At 47.6% G+C, this 15,378-nt stretch overlaps 1 protein-coding gene across 1 annotated transcript; it reads left to right on the top strand.

Moving 5' to 3' along the window:
• The first annotated feature begins 7,224 nt into the window (after nt 1–7,224).
• FOXE3 (forkhead box E3) lies at nt 7,225–8,699 on the top strand. The gene has a single exon (XM_033151117.1). It carries the CDS (start codon nt 7,327–7,329, stop codon nt 8,629–8,631), a length of 1,305 nt encoding a protein of 434 aa, XP_033007008.1. The 5' UTR covers nt 7,225–7,326; the 3' UTR covers nt 8,632–8,699.
• Nucleotides 8,700–15,378: the final 6,679 nt, after the last annotated feature.

Raw genomic sequence — 15,378 nt, 5'->3', positions numbered from 1 at the left:
GACCTAGGATTCTTAAAGACCTGAGTTATACTCCCTGGTCTCAACACAGCAAACTTTTACCTTTTGCTAAGTCAAAACTTGGTCCATCTAGGGACACTGGGCAAAGCATCTGCTTTGCTTGCAGAAAGTCCTGGATAGAATCCCTGGCATTTCCTGGTAGGGCTGGGTAGAGAAATCCCATTCTGAAATTCTGGGGAGGCTGTGCCAGTCAGTGTAGACTGTAGACAATACAGAATTGGCTGGACGAAAGATCTGGCTAAATATGAGGCAGCCTCCTATGCTCCTATACACTTAGCAGCAGCTCTCCAAGGTTTTGAAAAGGAGACTTTCCTGGCCCTACTTGAAGATGCCAGATGTCGAACCTAGAAGCTTTTGCATGAAAAAAACCAACCCCTGGAACGATAGCCCTTCCACACAACTGTAGCCATGTCACAACTTCAGCTTCCATCTATGAAACAGCAGTGAGTGACCTGCTTCGTAAGGTTGCCTCTGAGGCTGGTCTGAGAGCTTCAAATGGTGCAGAACTCAATGGCATGTCTGTGGCGTGGGACAGCCTCTAAGGAACAAATTAGACTTGCATTGAAAGAATTACACTCAGGGTTGCTCAGTTAGGCCTCCAGCAAGGGTGCAGGTGACCCTCCCACCCCTCCTTCTCTAACAGACAAGCACCAGTTTAAAACCCTCCTGTTCACCCATGACTTTAGTTATTATGGATAATTTTCTTTTTTATTGCTGTTTCTTTTATTTTGTTTTGGTTTTATTGTCAACCTGTTCTGGAATGCTGTTTTGGTTTTGGTTTAAGCAAACTTAAAAAATGTGCTACTTACAAATGGTTAGACTGCCTACCAGTCTCTTATATGTCTAGCTGCTGAACTGTAAAACACTTGGAGATGTTCTCAGTCATACTCAGAGTAGACCAGTTGACTTGTGTGTGTATATATATACACACACACACACACACACACACACAAATGACATGAGAAAACTTGGTATACTTGTTTGTATAACATTATTCTTGTTTATAAAACCCAATTTAAAAAAGAGTAGACCAGTTGAAATAAATTGTATATGAATTTTGCAGATGGACATCCTATTCCATCCATAACCCTGCATGTGTTAGAATATATTCCTTCCCAATCAGTACCTTTGGATGGCAGGAATCTTAATTCAATAACTGATAGCAACCAGGCATATGAAGAGCCTACCCTGTTCCCCCTGGAGGTTCTGGCAGGGAGGGAGGAATGAACAGGTGTTCTGATCAGCAGTAGAAAGAGGTGACCTTAAAACAGCAGAACAGCAGAAACAGTAGTTATAAACCATATTTTTCATCCCATCCAATCTTGAGAAAACTGGAGGGTCACACCATGCCCAAATCTCCAAATATGTTCCCATCTGAACAGAGTCTATTCCCTCCCCTTGCACCTTGACTTCTGCATTTCCATAAGGGGAAGAAACTGGGAGCAATGAAGCAGACAAAGAAATGGCAAGTGGCAGTGAAAATCTGGGCAAACAGAGGTAAAAACTCACCACTGAGTAAGTCTTTTTGTGCGTGTGCTGATCATGCCAAAGAAGCAACACTTGTCTGCAACCATCAGGCCCACTCTGTGCTACCCAAGAGAGTTCACCTGAGTAAGCCTTGGTCTGCAGAGGAATGCAGTGAAAGGAAACATCAGCAATCCACTGTCTAGGTTTTAGGCAACTATGTTTTATTCAGGGTAGGCCAGGCACCCCCAAACTCGGCCCTCCAGATGTTTTGGGACTACAACTCCCATCATCCCTAGCTAACAGGACCGGTGGCCAGGGATGATGGAATTGTAGTCCCAAAACACCTGGAGGGCCGAGTTTGGGGATGCCTGGGGTAGGCCCATTGAAATAAATGACCTTAACTTGGTGGTGTTCAACAGGCATAGCTGTCAACTTTTCCCTTTTTTAAAGGGAAATTCCCTTATTCCGAATAGGATTCCTCGCAAGAAAGGGGAAAAGTTGACAGCTATGTCAACAGGTCAGCTCTGAGCAGGGCTAGCATTGGCTACAACCCTATGACTCTTCTGCACAGCATTTCGAAGATTAAATCGCTTGCATCCACCTTGACTTAGAATACCACGGTTAGGCATTTCGGTCTGCGGATGCGTCCAGAGAAGCATCTGGTCCTTATTTTGTTGTATGAAAGTCAGCTGTTGTGGCCTGAGGACTTGGAATAGCCTTGGAAACAAAACAATTCCCATCAGCCCCAGCCCGCATGGTCAGTGGTCAGGAATAATGGGAGTTGTAGTTCAGCAAACTCCGGAGGGTCGGCAACCCCTGCTGCAGATTGTACTTCGCGCCCATACGCGGAAGTTAAAAGCAGGTGCCTTGCATTACGATTGCCATGCTTTCTGTGCATGAGTGGAAGTCTAAATAAAATCGTCTGCCGAATGGAAGCTTTTTCTTACATCCTAAAATAAATGTGTGCTCACAGCTCAGGCATCATCAGCGGGGATACCCCGAAGGAGCTCCTTTCTAACCCGTCTCTGAGGAAGTGGAAGGCGATGCGCAACGGGGGTTGCCAACTGGCAATCACTTCGGAAACAGTTTACTGCAGTTGGCACGATGGCAAATATGGGGTGAGAAACGGAATTACTTCGGAGACTTATTTGAAATTAAAGTGCATTTATCACAACAACACTCAGTCACATCTGTAGTAGTGCGTGCAGTACTACAGGCCCATCCCCCAAAAGGTCACTGTTGGAGCCACAGACGATGGAGACGCGAGCGTGAGTATGAAACTTACTAGCCTGTTGTACAAAGGTAATGTTGACATTCATTGAATCACCTGCCTTTGCATCTGGCATCATCACTGGCATCGCGTAACCCCGAGAAGGCTGCCCAGAAAGTAATGGGGGTCTCCGGCTGCAAAAAAAAGGGGAAAAAAAGAAACCCACTCCTGATCTAAGCTATCGTCCCTTTCCCTCTTTCATAGGACCAACTCCTAGGGGCTGAGGTCCCTTCGCCCCCCCCCTAAAATATTTGAAGGGGCCAGCCTCCCCGCAAGATGATGGGCATGCCATTCAAATGGTGTGTAAATGCCGCTTCTTGTGATAGATTATGCAGGGCGGGGCTTACCTGGGTTCCCCCAATATTTTATTCACGTTGGCGCGGCGCCCCTGCCCGCTTTCATGATATTACACAGAAGTCCGACCACTGGCAAAGTGAGGCTTGGTTCAAGAAGGAGCAACGGGACCGGGTTCCCTCGCCTGGTTTCGTGACATTGAACAGCATTGCAGCGCTCTGTGCTGCAGCTCAGCCTCCAAGTAGTTTCTTCAGAAAGAAGTCCCACTGAATTTGGCGGGCTTACTCACAGGAAAGTTTGCACACGGTTGCAGCTTCAAGAAGCCTGGATGCTTCTTGCAGTCACATTTGCAGCGCCGAGGACCTTCTCCAATCGACAGCCACCCCGATCAATGTGGGTGGGGGACTGTCGCTCAGGTCGAAGTCTTCTTGCTAATTGGAGCAACAGTTTAGGGATCTGCGCATCCGAAACCCGCTCAAAGGCTCCCTTGCATTACAGAGGAATCCTGCGCATTGGGTTCCATGGGGCTTTCTCTAGTAGGATTGATTGCAGCTACAGTCTAGGATTGGAAACCCCGAGCAGCAAATTACGCTCCGGGGAGTCATTTCAGTTGAAATCCGCGGGGTTTACTTCTGAAAGGAACGTGTTTAGTGTGGTGGGGCAGGTTTAAGCGCGCCTGGTGGCGGCGGTTCTCCTCTCTGGAGCAGTAAAATAACCATCACTTACCTCCCCCGGCCCCGAACTAACTTAGTAAACAGCTCCCAAATAATTTAGGTTTTGCACCGTTCAGGATCTCTCTGTGTTTCCTAACTAAGCACCCTAGTTTGTAAAAGTTAAAAAACAAAAGTTAAACAGCATTAAAGAAGCAGTGGGAGGTGTTTTGAACGCTTTGAGGAAAGGTAGCTAAGCAGGTGCGTAGGTAGATGATTTATTTTATTATTTATTGCATTCATATCCCACCTTTTTCACCAAGGAGCTCTTCTCTCTCCCCCCCCCCCTCATTTAATCCCCGCAACACCCCTGCGAGGTAGGTTAAACTAAGAGGCAGGGACTGGCCCAAGATCACTCATTGAGCTTCATGGAGGAATGAAGATGCGAACCCTGCTCTTTCAAGTCCTAGTCTGACACACTAACCACTAGACTTAAACTGCAGCAATATGTTGCAGCGCAGTTGTGCGAAGTGTTTCTGTTCTGGATTCTAACTAGCCAGCCAAGCCCGTTTTCGGGGTACTATTGTGCGTGGACTGTTTCGATGTTGCTGTTGAACTTGGGGGTTCCCTGCTGACACCCCCCTACCCGCCGCCGCCTCTTGTTTCTCCGGGGTCTAGTGTTGGGTATAATATCGGCCGTTCGCGCTTCGCAGAGGAGCTGGCTGTTACCTATTCCGCCCCTTAAGGCTGCCATCCTATGGGATTCCAGCGGTTGCAAACGGAGTTCTCCTCGATTCGCACTGCAAGTATGCGTTGCAAATGAGAAGTCGCATTGCTCTCGAACGCTTGTCCATAGAATTTACAGCCTCGGTGTGTAAGCAGCTAGGAAGCTCCCCTGAGCAAATCTCTTTGATCTGAAGGGGAACTGCGCACCTCTGGACAGCTCCCAACTGACTTCAGTAGCGCTGAAGTAGGGAAACCTCCAGTGGGTCGTAAGACAGAATCTGCGCGGCTCTATCGCACGCAGGTATCTATAAGGCGAATCCACTGGAACTGACTACGCAGTCCTAGAATAAGTCACCTGTTGAATCAAATGGGGCTTAACTCCCAGAGAAGTGGCTCTCTGATTGCAGCCTTGTGCTATTACAAATGGGTCTAGGATGGCTGTTTTAGCATAGAATCATAGAGTTTGAAGAGACCACAAAGGCCATCCAGTCCAACCCCCTGCCAACCCCCCTGGGCGTGGGGGGGGGGAGGAGAAGCGGGGCTTGGTTTCCAGAGCACAAGGTCGAGACTGGACTATTCACAGAACAGCCCGATCCTAAACGAATCACTGAGAAGACCGAGATGTACCTCCAACAGGCACCGAGATACCGTTGGGAATTTAGGACTACTAAGTCAATCCTAGTTAGAGAATTTTAGGCATATGTACATCAGTTTTGTGAGAATTGTACCGGACAATTTTGGGAAACTCAAGAGGACAGGAGAGACTAGACCAAGACCAAGCAATGGTTCCATATAGATAAAAAATCGAAAGCATCCTCCTTGGCTCACGGGAGTGGGCTGGACGCGGGGAGCGCAGGAGGTCCCAGATCAGAGGTGCCAACTTGAATAAAATATTGTGGGGGCCCAGGTAAGCCCCGCCCCGCATAACCGATTACATAACGCGGTGCACGCACACCATTTGAATGGGAATACTCCTCAATTTTGGGGGGCCCGGCCCCCTCAAATATTTTATTGTGGGGGCGGAAACCCCCATGGCCCTATGAGTTGGCTCCTATGACCTAGATCCACATTAGGCCAACACCCATATCAGGACCAGCTAAGATGTTACACAATAGCGAGCAAGATACTGAGTACGTCAGAACATGAGGATGCATGTTAAAACTGGGTGGGTAATGGAGCGGACTGGAAACGATGCTGGTAGTAGATAATGATCTCCAACCAGTTCAAACAAACCAGTTCAAATAAGCAGGAAAGTCGAGCCCAGTTTTGATGCGGTGAAAACACAGCTACTGACGGATGCCCCCAACCCTCTTCTTTCGCCACATGAAAGAGCAAAAAGAGGAATTCCCTACACTACAGCCAGGTGTATCATATACTTGCTAACTGAGGGCATCAGGTGGGGAGGACTTGGGCCGGAAGTAGGAAGCTCCTGCCTAAATGTGTAGCACTGAGAAAACGAGCACACTCACAAAGAAAAACGAAGCCCATGAATGGCATACAGGAACTTTGAAAACGTGTTCATAATCCAACACAATAGGAAAAAAATAAAATCGCGGTTTTCCTTTGCCTATTTTCCTCCACGCCCCTCCCGTATCCTGAATCCCCTTGGCAAGCCTGTCGAGTTGAATAAATTCTGTTTTCGTTTTAAGGAGGATCTCCGTCCCTTGATCTAGGAGTTAGAGGGTGTGCTAAGTAATTTGGAGGCAGCTGGAACAACTCCGCGTGTTGCTCAAGAAAAGCTTATCATAATTAATGTCACCCTTTCCCATCTCATCCTTCAAACATTTCTGGCGTATGTGAGAGAAGCGGGGTCTGTATGTACATCGCAAAAGAATGATATACGCTCTCTAATCATAGTTGTTAACTTTTCCCTTTTCTTGCGAGGAATCCTATTCGGAATAAGGGAATTTCCCTTTAAAAAAAGGGGAAAGTTGACAGCTATGGCTCTAATTGAATGTGTGGACGAGCAGAGAACCAGAACTTCCCTGGCAACCGGCTCTGCAAACAAAAGCGAATCCCATGAGATTAGTTTCTGCCCATTGGCATTATTCACCGGGAAGTTCTCCTGCGCAAGTCTCAATGGGAACTGTGCCAGCCCCCACCCCCTCCAGGTCTTGCGCAACTTCTATTCTTTTAACTGAAGCATCAGCAGAAGGATTTGCCGGCCGAGTCTGCGCGTCTGTATTCCTACATCCCGTTGGCTAAAAAGCATCTGCAAAGCACACTTCCTCCCAAGTAAGTTCTCTTGACGTGCAGGGACAGTCTTTCCCTTAGGAGCCAGTTTCCGTTCAGGAGTCGCCTCGGGGAATTCCCAGGTCTTCGACGTATAAGCCCGTCTCCAAGACGAAAAGGAGACGGTGCTGTCCGCAAACGTCTTACTGAAAAGAAATCCCCTCGTCGTAGTTGCTATGGGCTAAGGCTACAATCCTATAATCCAGCCACGCTTACTTGCAGTAAAAGTCCCCTTGAACGTGGTGCGACGCACTTCTGAGTTAGCACGCTTAGGATCGCGCTACACCGTGGGCTGGAAACGAAATCCTCCTTTACCTCCTCTCTACCCCGTGCAGATGAAGAAAGGAACCCCCGTTTAGTTTTTCACATACGAAATATTGGCACCAGCTTGTGGAACGCTGTTTTCTGACAGGTGTGTGTGTGTGTGTGTGTGTGTGTGTGTGTGTGAGAGAGAGAGAGAGAGAGAGAGAGAGAGAGAGAGAGAGAGAATGCATGCGAGTGAGGAGGGGGAGCGTTCAGGTGGGTGGGCAATAGCCGAGCCATTGAGAGGGTCGCACCAGGGTGGCGCCAGGCCTGATCTATATAAAGCAGGTCGCCCGTCCAATACCTGGTCCCCGAGGGAGCTGTGCTGTTTCATCCGCCTTTCCCTCCCGGGAGCTTCCCTTGTATATGAACCTGGCCGGATTCTCCTTTTTCTCGGGTATATGCACCATGACAGCGGACTCCCTCCACTCGCCTAGCCAGGGGGCTAGCCCGGGCTCCCCCACTTTGCAAAGGGCCTCCCCGTCGGGCTGCAAAGTGGAGCCGCTGCTCATCAAAGCGGAGCCCAGAGGCAGCCCGGCGGAGAGAGCAGCGGAGCAGCCGGTCGAGGAGCAGCCACCTGGCCCCGGCGCAGGTGGTGGTGCGGGAGGAGGCGGCGGGCGTCGGAGGAAGCGTCCGGTGCAGCGCGGCAAGCCGCCGTATTCCTACATCGCGCTGATCGCCATGGCCATAGCCAACGCGCCCGATCGGCGGCTGACGCTGGGCGGCATCTACAAGTTCATCACGGAGCGCTTCCCTTTCTACCGGGAAAACCCCAAGAAGTGGCAGAACTCCATCCGCCACAACCTGACCCTCAACGACTGCTTCGTGAAGATCCCCCGCGAGCCGGGTCACCCGGGCAAGGGCAACTACTGGACGCTGGACCCGGCCGCCGAGGACATGTTCGACAACGGCAGCTTCCTTCGGCGCAGAAAGCGCTTCAAGCGCACCGACCTCACCACCTACCCGGGCTACGTGCACAGTGCCAGCGCCTTCACCCCCAACCCGGGCCCCGTGGCCCGAGCGGGGCCCGGCTGCAGCGGCTCCGGAGGCGCCGCTTACCCGGGAGGCGGGGGCGCCCTCTACTCCCCCGGCGGCGGCGGCGGCGCCTACGGTGCGCAGCTGCCCGGCCTGCCGCAGTACCCGGGGGGGCCCCCGGCGCTGCCGCCGCGGATGTTCAGCATCGACAGCCTCATTAGCTCCCAGCAGCAGCAGCAGCAGCAACAACAACAAGCAGCCGCGGCGGCAGCCCTGCAAGGCTCCCCGGTGGGGCCCGAGTTGGCTCACCACCCCTTGGGCCTCAACGGCGCCGGGGACCTGGGCAGCTGCCCCGGGAGCAACGCCGAGGCATGTTTCCAGACGCAGCAGGTCAGCCCCGGCTTCCTGGGCCGGCAGCCCCCGGCCATGGCCTACCCGTACTCGACCTCGCCGCCCGCCCACCTGGCCTTGCCGCCCGGCGCCTACTCGCCTCCCAGCGCGCAGCTCTACGGCGCCCCCAACAGGCTGGCCCTGCAGCCCGGGAGGCCCGCCGCCTCTTCTTGCGTCGACCACGCCGAACAGCTTTTGGGCCTGGCGGCCTCGCAGCTCAACGGGCTCGGGCAGTTCGGAGGCGCCGCCAACAACTCATACATGAGGCAGCCCAATTTCCACTCCGGCCTGGAAAGGTACTTGTGAAGCCGACGAGGGAAGCCGGCCTTGGCTGGGCAGGCGCGCAAAGCCATTACGTGAATCGCCTAGGACATTTTAAGAATCGCCACGTGGGAAGGGAGCTGCGCGCCTGCCCTGGTACTTGAATGGAACTCTTTTGTCGGCGCGGCCTGCTCGCGTGTTCCCCTGAATTGCGAGGAAGTCCATGGCGGGGGCGCCCACAGCAACGTCTGAATGGCACCCGCGTGGTTTGGAACCCGTGGAAACTCTATACGTGAAGCACGCCGGCAGCACAAGGGAAGGGGCTACTCAGCACCTCCCCGCCCCAAGTGTCCAAAGGAACATGCAGTGGGGCATCCCCATGCAAAAAGTGAAGACTGCCACAGGTCTTTTGAGAATATTGTACATTTGTAACATATTTTCCGCTCCTCCAGTAGGATCATGGATTTGCAATTTAGGACTTTTACATAGAGACTCTGTGCCTATAACAGCCGCTTGAGAGGCACAGAACCCCTCATGAATAGACATTCTGGAGACCCTGCCCAGTGTGCTGGAAAATGTGCCGCAACATTAAGCATGAGCTTGAAGATCCAAGTCTTGCAGTTTGGCTAGTCCAACAGAATAGGAGACACCGAACATTGTTTTGCTTTTTGTTTTTAAAATGATGTGTTGATGGGCCCAATAAGTTGTGCTTTTTATTTTTAAAGAGCTTTTTGATTCCCATGTTAATCAGAGGTTTGCAATTGTGCCATTTCCAGGCCACAGACAAGAATAACTTTTCCCCCACAGTGGCAGCTGAATCATGAGACACAGAATTAAGGTCCCACCTATTCAGGTGGCACTTTTGACCTGCAATTTAGGGATGGCAGCTTTTAGAGGAACCTGCCATCTGCCAGTTCAGCCTTTTGCAGCCAGGATAGGGAGGAGGAGATAGTGAAAAGGGCTGCTGTTCAGGGCTGGCTTAGGTTAGCCTCTTTGACTTGGCACTAGGATTGGCCCTTTCTTACCATTGTTTCTGCTGAGAGAAGTGCTGAAGTGGCATTCCTGCTGTCTCCCCCACAAAAGTACTTGTTCTGACAGGTTATTTATGGAGCTTTTCTCCTTGTGGGCTCTGTTCTGATATTCTCAGTCCTTTATGTAAGAGAATCGCAGAGGACATGCTTTGCATGCAAAAAGTCCCAGGTTCAATTCCTGGCATGTCCTGGTAAGGCAGGAGTGACCCCTGTCAAATTCTCGAGAGCTGCTGCAGAGAACACTGAGCTAAATGGACCAGAGATTTGATTCTGGAGAGCAGTTACTGCAGAGAATACTGAGCTAAATGGACCAGAGATTTGATTCCCCTGTTTAGCAGCTGCCTGTGGTTTCTAAGATCACCCAGGAAGCTTTGTGGCTGAGCTTGTATTTTTTTTACCTTTTGCACTAGTGATGGGGAATCAGTGACTCTCCAGGCATCATTGGACACTAGCTCCCACCAGCCCTTGCCATCCTGGCCATTGTAGTCCAATAACACCTGGAGGGTGGCAGCTTCCCCACCCCTGTTAGATAGATAGTATTCCATTATATCCACACAATAACTGGTGTGATATAAAGTCAGGCTGAGAGATGGTGACTGACTGAATGTCACCTGGTGAGCTTCATGTCTGAGTGATGCTTTGATCCCAGGTTTCCTCCATTCAACTACAATGCTATATCTTCTATACACTGCACTGTCTTGGACATACCAAGAAGGCCAGTATTGTAGTAATTTGCTGGCATGTAGCGCCTCATTCGGTTTTACAGACCGCCTAGTGGTGCAGCAGTAAAACTGCTAGCACGTTGGCAAAGCGAAGTCTGGTATGGTTTCAGGTTGGATGGTGAGATTTCTGCATTGAAGGGGATTGGACAAGATGACCCTTAGGGTCCCTTCCAGCTCTACAATTATATGATTGTATGTTACTTTGTTCTGGCAGTGAATACTTGTGCTTTACAAAGAGCTGCCTAGTTTTCAAAGCTGGCAAATTTTACACAACGGGTTGGGCCAACAACATACCATTTTTACTTCCTATGTGTCTCCTTATCACTGCGTAGGCAGTGTATAGTACATTTCAAATGTATAACAGTTCCATTTTTGACCATGCTTTACGTATGAAAGTGGTTTGCATTACCCGTCAGTAATGTTTCATAACGTGCAGGTAATTGACAATCGTCATCATGCCGCACAATGCGTATGTATTATGCAGTGTTGCTCGCTGGACTACTGTATCATGTTACAACACCAACATGTCATGCTGCATATGAAATGTACAGTGTATATAGTGCATATTGCATATATAGCATTAGCATAGTTTGTAGTGCATATTGCATAATGAACAAGAATGCCTTCGGAATAATGCACGGTAGTGCTTTGCATGTATAATGCATTTAAATATCCCAGGATGTGGGATTTCTTGATAACCTATAACCAAATATCTCAGTTCATAACTTAAGTGTATTTTGATTTAAGCATATTTAGATGCAGTCATAAAAATGTGTCATTTAAAAAGTCAATTTCATTTAAATAATTAGGATACTATTGATTCCACTGATCTCCAGTCAAAGATTGCAAATATATTTGGGATCAAAGCCTTTATTGATTTAAATCTGAGCTCTTAAATGGACTATTAATTCATCGGTGATGCTTAAAGAATTAGTAGCATTAAGTATTTCAATATTAATATTTAATACATTTAAAGCCTGGTTCTCATTGAGGTGATAAACCCTTATCTGGTCTGTTCCACATCATACTGCTGGTGAGGTCTCACATGATGTAACTCTGTACCATAAATCAGTCAATCCCTGCACATAGGAAGGTGGCATGTTTGGAAGAAGGCAAGGTTAGGACCCTTCTTCCCTGACACATATTTTGTTTTGTATGGAGAAGCATTCCCTACCTACAGTAGGGAAGTGGTGCGTTCTAGGGACAGGTTTAACACTTCAGTGACAATTAGTTCTGCTTATTAAATTAAGCAATTCTTTTTGTAAGTAGGAGGAATTTATATTTTTTTAACTTAGGAAAAAAATTAAATACTCTTTTAGACATGCTTAAGTGTGCTGGTCCTGTTTTGAGTATGCCTCTTGAATAGATGATTTATTATTTAAAAGGAAAACAAAGGAAGAACAATTCTTAAGCTTTTCAAATCTTGTTTGTGACATGAGCTTTACCTGTGTATTTTTTTCTCCCATATTTGTCAACAGGGGAATCACTTAGCTCCTTAGTCTTCCTTTGAAGTGCATGAACCCTGGTAACATAAGGAAGCATTTGGTCATAAGGAAGCATTTGCACTTGCTAGTATACATGCAAAGCTTCCTGCGCTACAGATGGCCATGTGATTTGTGCAAAGACTGGGAAGCAAGGGTTACTCACGCTGATGCACAGTACAGCAGAGCTATCCAAACTGTGTGTCGCGACATGTTAGTGTGTCGGCGTGTCATGTGAACACTTCCTGTGCTCCTCCCATGCCTGGAAAGGGGTCAGTTTAACTTCCGGTTTGCTACTAAAACTGAATTACTCTGTCGTGAGATGATGCTTATCCTAAAAGTTTGTCACCGATGTGAAAAGTTTGGAAAGCTCTGCAGTAGAGTCTCATTGACGGTTATGGATAGTTAAGTGTGTGCTTAGCTTTCTCCCATTGAAATCAGCGAGTTTTAAGTGTTTTGTTCTTTTTAATCATGCCCCATGTCTTGTATGTCAAATCAGTGAGTGGTCTCAGTTAGGGGGGAAAGATGTAGAGGCATTAAGTACTTTACTGTTTCATTTGTTGAAATGATCTAAAAGGCAGTTGTGTCCAGCAACCTTATTTGGGCTTATTCAGAAAGTTCTGCGCTTAGAAGGCTATGCATGGAAGATCCAGCTAGAGTAACCAAATAGTCTAAAAGCTACAATTGCTTCTGCAACACAGCAACCCTGTCCTGTTACACTGAGTCTTGAGCTCTGTTTTATATAGAGTTGCAATCTGGCAAAGGTTTTGAGGTTAGTTGCTTGATCTAGTACATATTTATGTGTCTGACTGCATTCCACAGGACAAGCAAGTTTGCAGTGACAGTCTGAGGGCAAGTATTGCTAAATTCTGAGGAAATAGGCATGACACAGGGCTGTCCATAATCAGTCTTTTTTATTTAATTCCCCCAATCCATAATTGGGTAAAATAATTTTGGCAAAAGATGAAAATAATTAATTGCCAGCTCAGTCCTATATATCACTACTCAGAAGTTAGCCCTTGGAATTCAGAGTAGTGCTTTCTCCCATGGAAGTGGGTTTAGGATTGCCGCCTCAGTGAAATTACAATACTTGGATACAAAGTTTTCACATCCATTAATTTCAGTGTATCAAATTTTCCCTATAGTGTATCCCCTTCAGTTGATAGTGGATCACGTGACCTGTCAGCAAGGTGTGATAGTTTTAAACCTTCCTTCCTGCGCCAGTGTGGTGTAGTGGTTAAGAGTGGTAGACTCGTAATCTGGTGAACCGGGTTTGCGTCTCCGCTCCTCCACATGCAGCTGCTGGGTGACCTTGGGCTAGTCACACTTCTCTGAAGTCTCAGCCCCACTCACCTCACAGAGTGTTTGTTGTGGGGAAGGAAGGGAAAGGAGAATGTTGGCCGCTTTGAGACTCCTTCGGGTAGTGATAAAGCAGGATATCAAATCCAAACTCTTCTTCTTGAAAGGAAGAGCCAAATGCATGGTCAGATCAGAAGGATTGTCAAGAATGGAGCAAAAATCTGGACTTCTGTCAACTGTTCTTTTTGGCTTTTGTTTTGCATTTTGAAATAATGGAGCATAGCATGTGCAGGGCTGGGGTGCCCTGGAATGTTAGGCTCCTTTTACAAATAGAAGCAATAGGGCATGCTTTCTTTCTTTCTTTCTTTTGAAAAAGATTATAATTTTCATTTTACAAGGGAAAAAAAAACCTCTTAAAAATCAAGTCTTATTTTTATTTAAAAAAATTACTGCTTTTCTAAACTATATAGTTCATGCTTTCTGTACCCACTTCTGTGAATGCATGACAGGATGTGCATCTTGATCAGAAGAGTCTTCCTTCAGTCCTTGGTTATTCATCTTGGTCCAGACTTGCTTACTCATCTAGCCAGTGGGATTGAGTGAAGGTCTAAGTGGGAAGCAGTTGCCCACTTCCCTTTAAGACTCATGAGCCTGAGCAAATTGTAGCTTTGTTGTAATGTTTTAAGCATATGGGAGGAAGATAAGGCAGAACAATAACTTTCATTTCTTCATTTTTGACCTGTTGCTGTTGGGAGAACAGATGAGCTTTTTCACCTAAGGAAAATGACGAGAAGGTTAGCATATCCAGCAGCAAATTAAAATCTTTAGCTGGACTCCTTTGTCTCTAGCTCAGATAAAAATATACATTTATGACATTTTGGGAGACTGTGATGCATTTGATATGGTTCTCGCTAGGCAGTATCATTAAGACCAGTGAAACGTACCTATCTCTGTCTTTGGGGAAATGGTGCTTGAGCTACTCAAGCCTTTTTCAGCTCCCTGGCAGTCAGAAGAAAGCTTGATCTGCCTGGGAAACTTCTCAGAAGACTCTTCAAGATCTCTGCAGTCTTTAGTTTCCGTTGAAGTGTGCCTGGAGCCAGCAGGGCTCTGGTTGTCTGAAGAGGTGCATTATCGCTCTCTGGTGTTTTTTAGCTGGCTCCTCCTTTGCGCACTTAAAGTTGTCTTCATAGGCTCTTAACATTTTCAAGCATAGCCTGATGTGGAATGTTGCAGCATTTATTTTCCAAAGCTTCACTTAGCCCTGACGACTATCTACCCACCTGTGCACACGCACACACAGTGTAGGAACTCAAATATATAAGTTAGGCACCAAATGAGCACCTTAAACCTAGGTTACAGTCACTACCATGGAATATCTATTCTATTTGCTAGGGAGTTTAACTAGATGGCCCTTGGGGTCCCTCTCAACACCACAATTCTATGATTCTATTATCTCAACTACATTGCTTGGCTGTAGCTTGCTCTTGCAACAAATCACTTGCCTCAGTAGGCAAGAAGGAGAAATGCATACAGTGGAAATGGAAATGGCGTTAACAATGGACTAAGGCAAAGGTTTTTTAACTGTGGTTGCCAACCTGGGGCCCAGAAATCTTCAAATAGTTGCAACTGGACCTGCGCCAGTAGCAAAATGCGCCTGGGGAACTTCAAACATCATATACATACATATAAAGGTAAAGGTAAAGGACCCCTGACAGTTAAGTCCAGTCACATATGACTCTGGGGTTGTGGCACTCATCTCGCTTTACAGGCCAAGGTAGCCGGCGTTTGTCTGCAGACAGTTTTTCCGGGTCATGTGGCCAGCATGACTAAGCCGCTTCTGGCACAACGGAACACAAAAAAACCCAGAAATGCCATTTACCTTCCTGCCGGAGCAGTACCTATTTATCTACAGTACTTGCACTTCTGGCGTGCTTTCAAACTGCTAGGTTGGCAGGAGCTGGGACCGAACAATGGGAGCTCACCCCGTCACAGGGATTCGAACCGCCGACCTTCTGATCGGCAAGCCCAAGAGGCTCAGTGGTTTAGACCACAGCGCCACCCACGTTTTGGATTTGGTTTTGGATGTGTATCCAAAACCAGCATAATAACCAGGAGCCTTATTGGCAATATGTTACTGCTTCTTAAACAGTTCTTACCACAGAGATCAACAAGCTAAGACTAAAGTTCACAAAGCACTTAATTGTCGTATTCATACTTAATCAATGGAGTTCATCTTGTTTCAATGGAAATGCTTTTATT

Source organism: Lacerta agilis, chromosome 6 (genome assembly GCF_009819535.1).
Source record: "Lacerta agilis isolate rLacAgi1 chromosome 6, rLacAgi1.pri, whole genome shotgun sequence".
NCBI lineage: Eukaryota > Metazoa > Chordata > Lepidosauria > Squamata > Lacertidae > Lacerta > Lacerta agilis.
The sequence above is the reverse complement of the archived record's forward strand: the minus strand, read 5'-3'. Positions and strand labels throughout refer to the sequence as shown.

Excerpts from the sequence above, each read along its gene's own strand:
- FOXE3 (XM_033151117.1), top strand. The coding sequence starts at position 7,327 with ATGAACCTGGCCGGATTCTCCTTTTTCTCGGGTATATGCACCATGACA.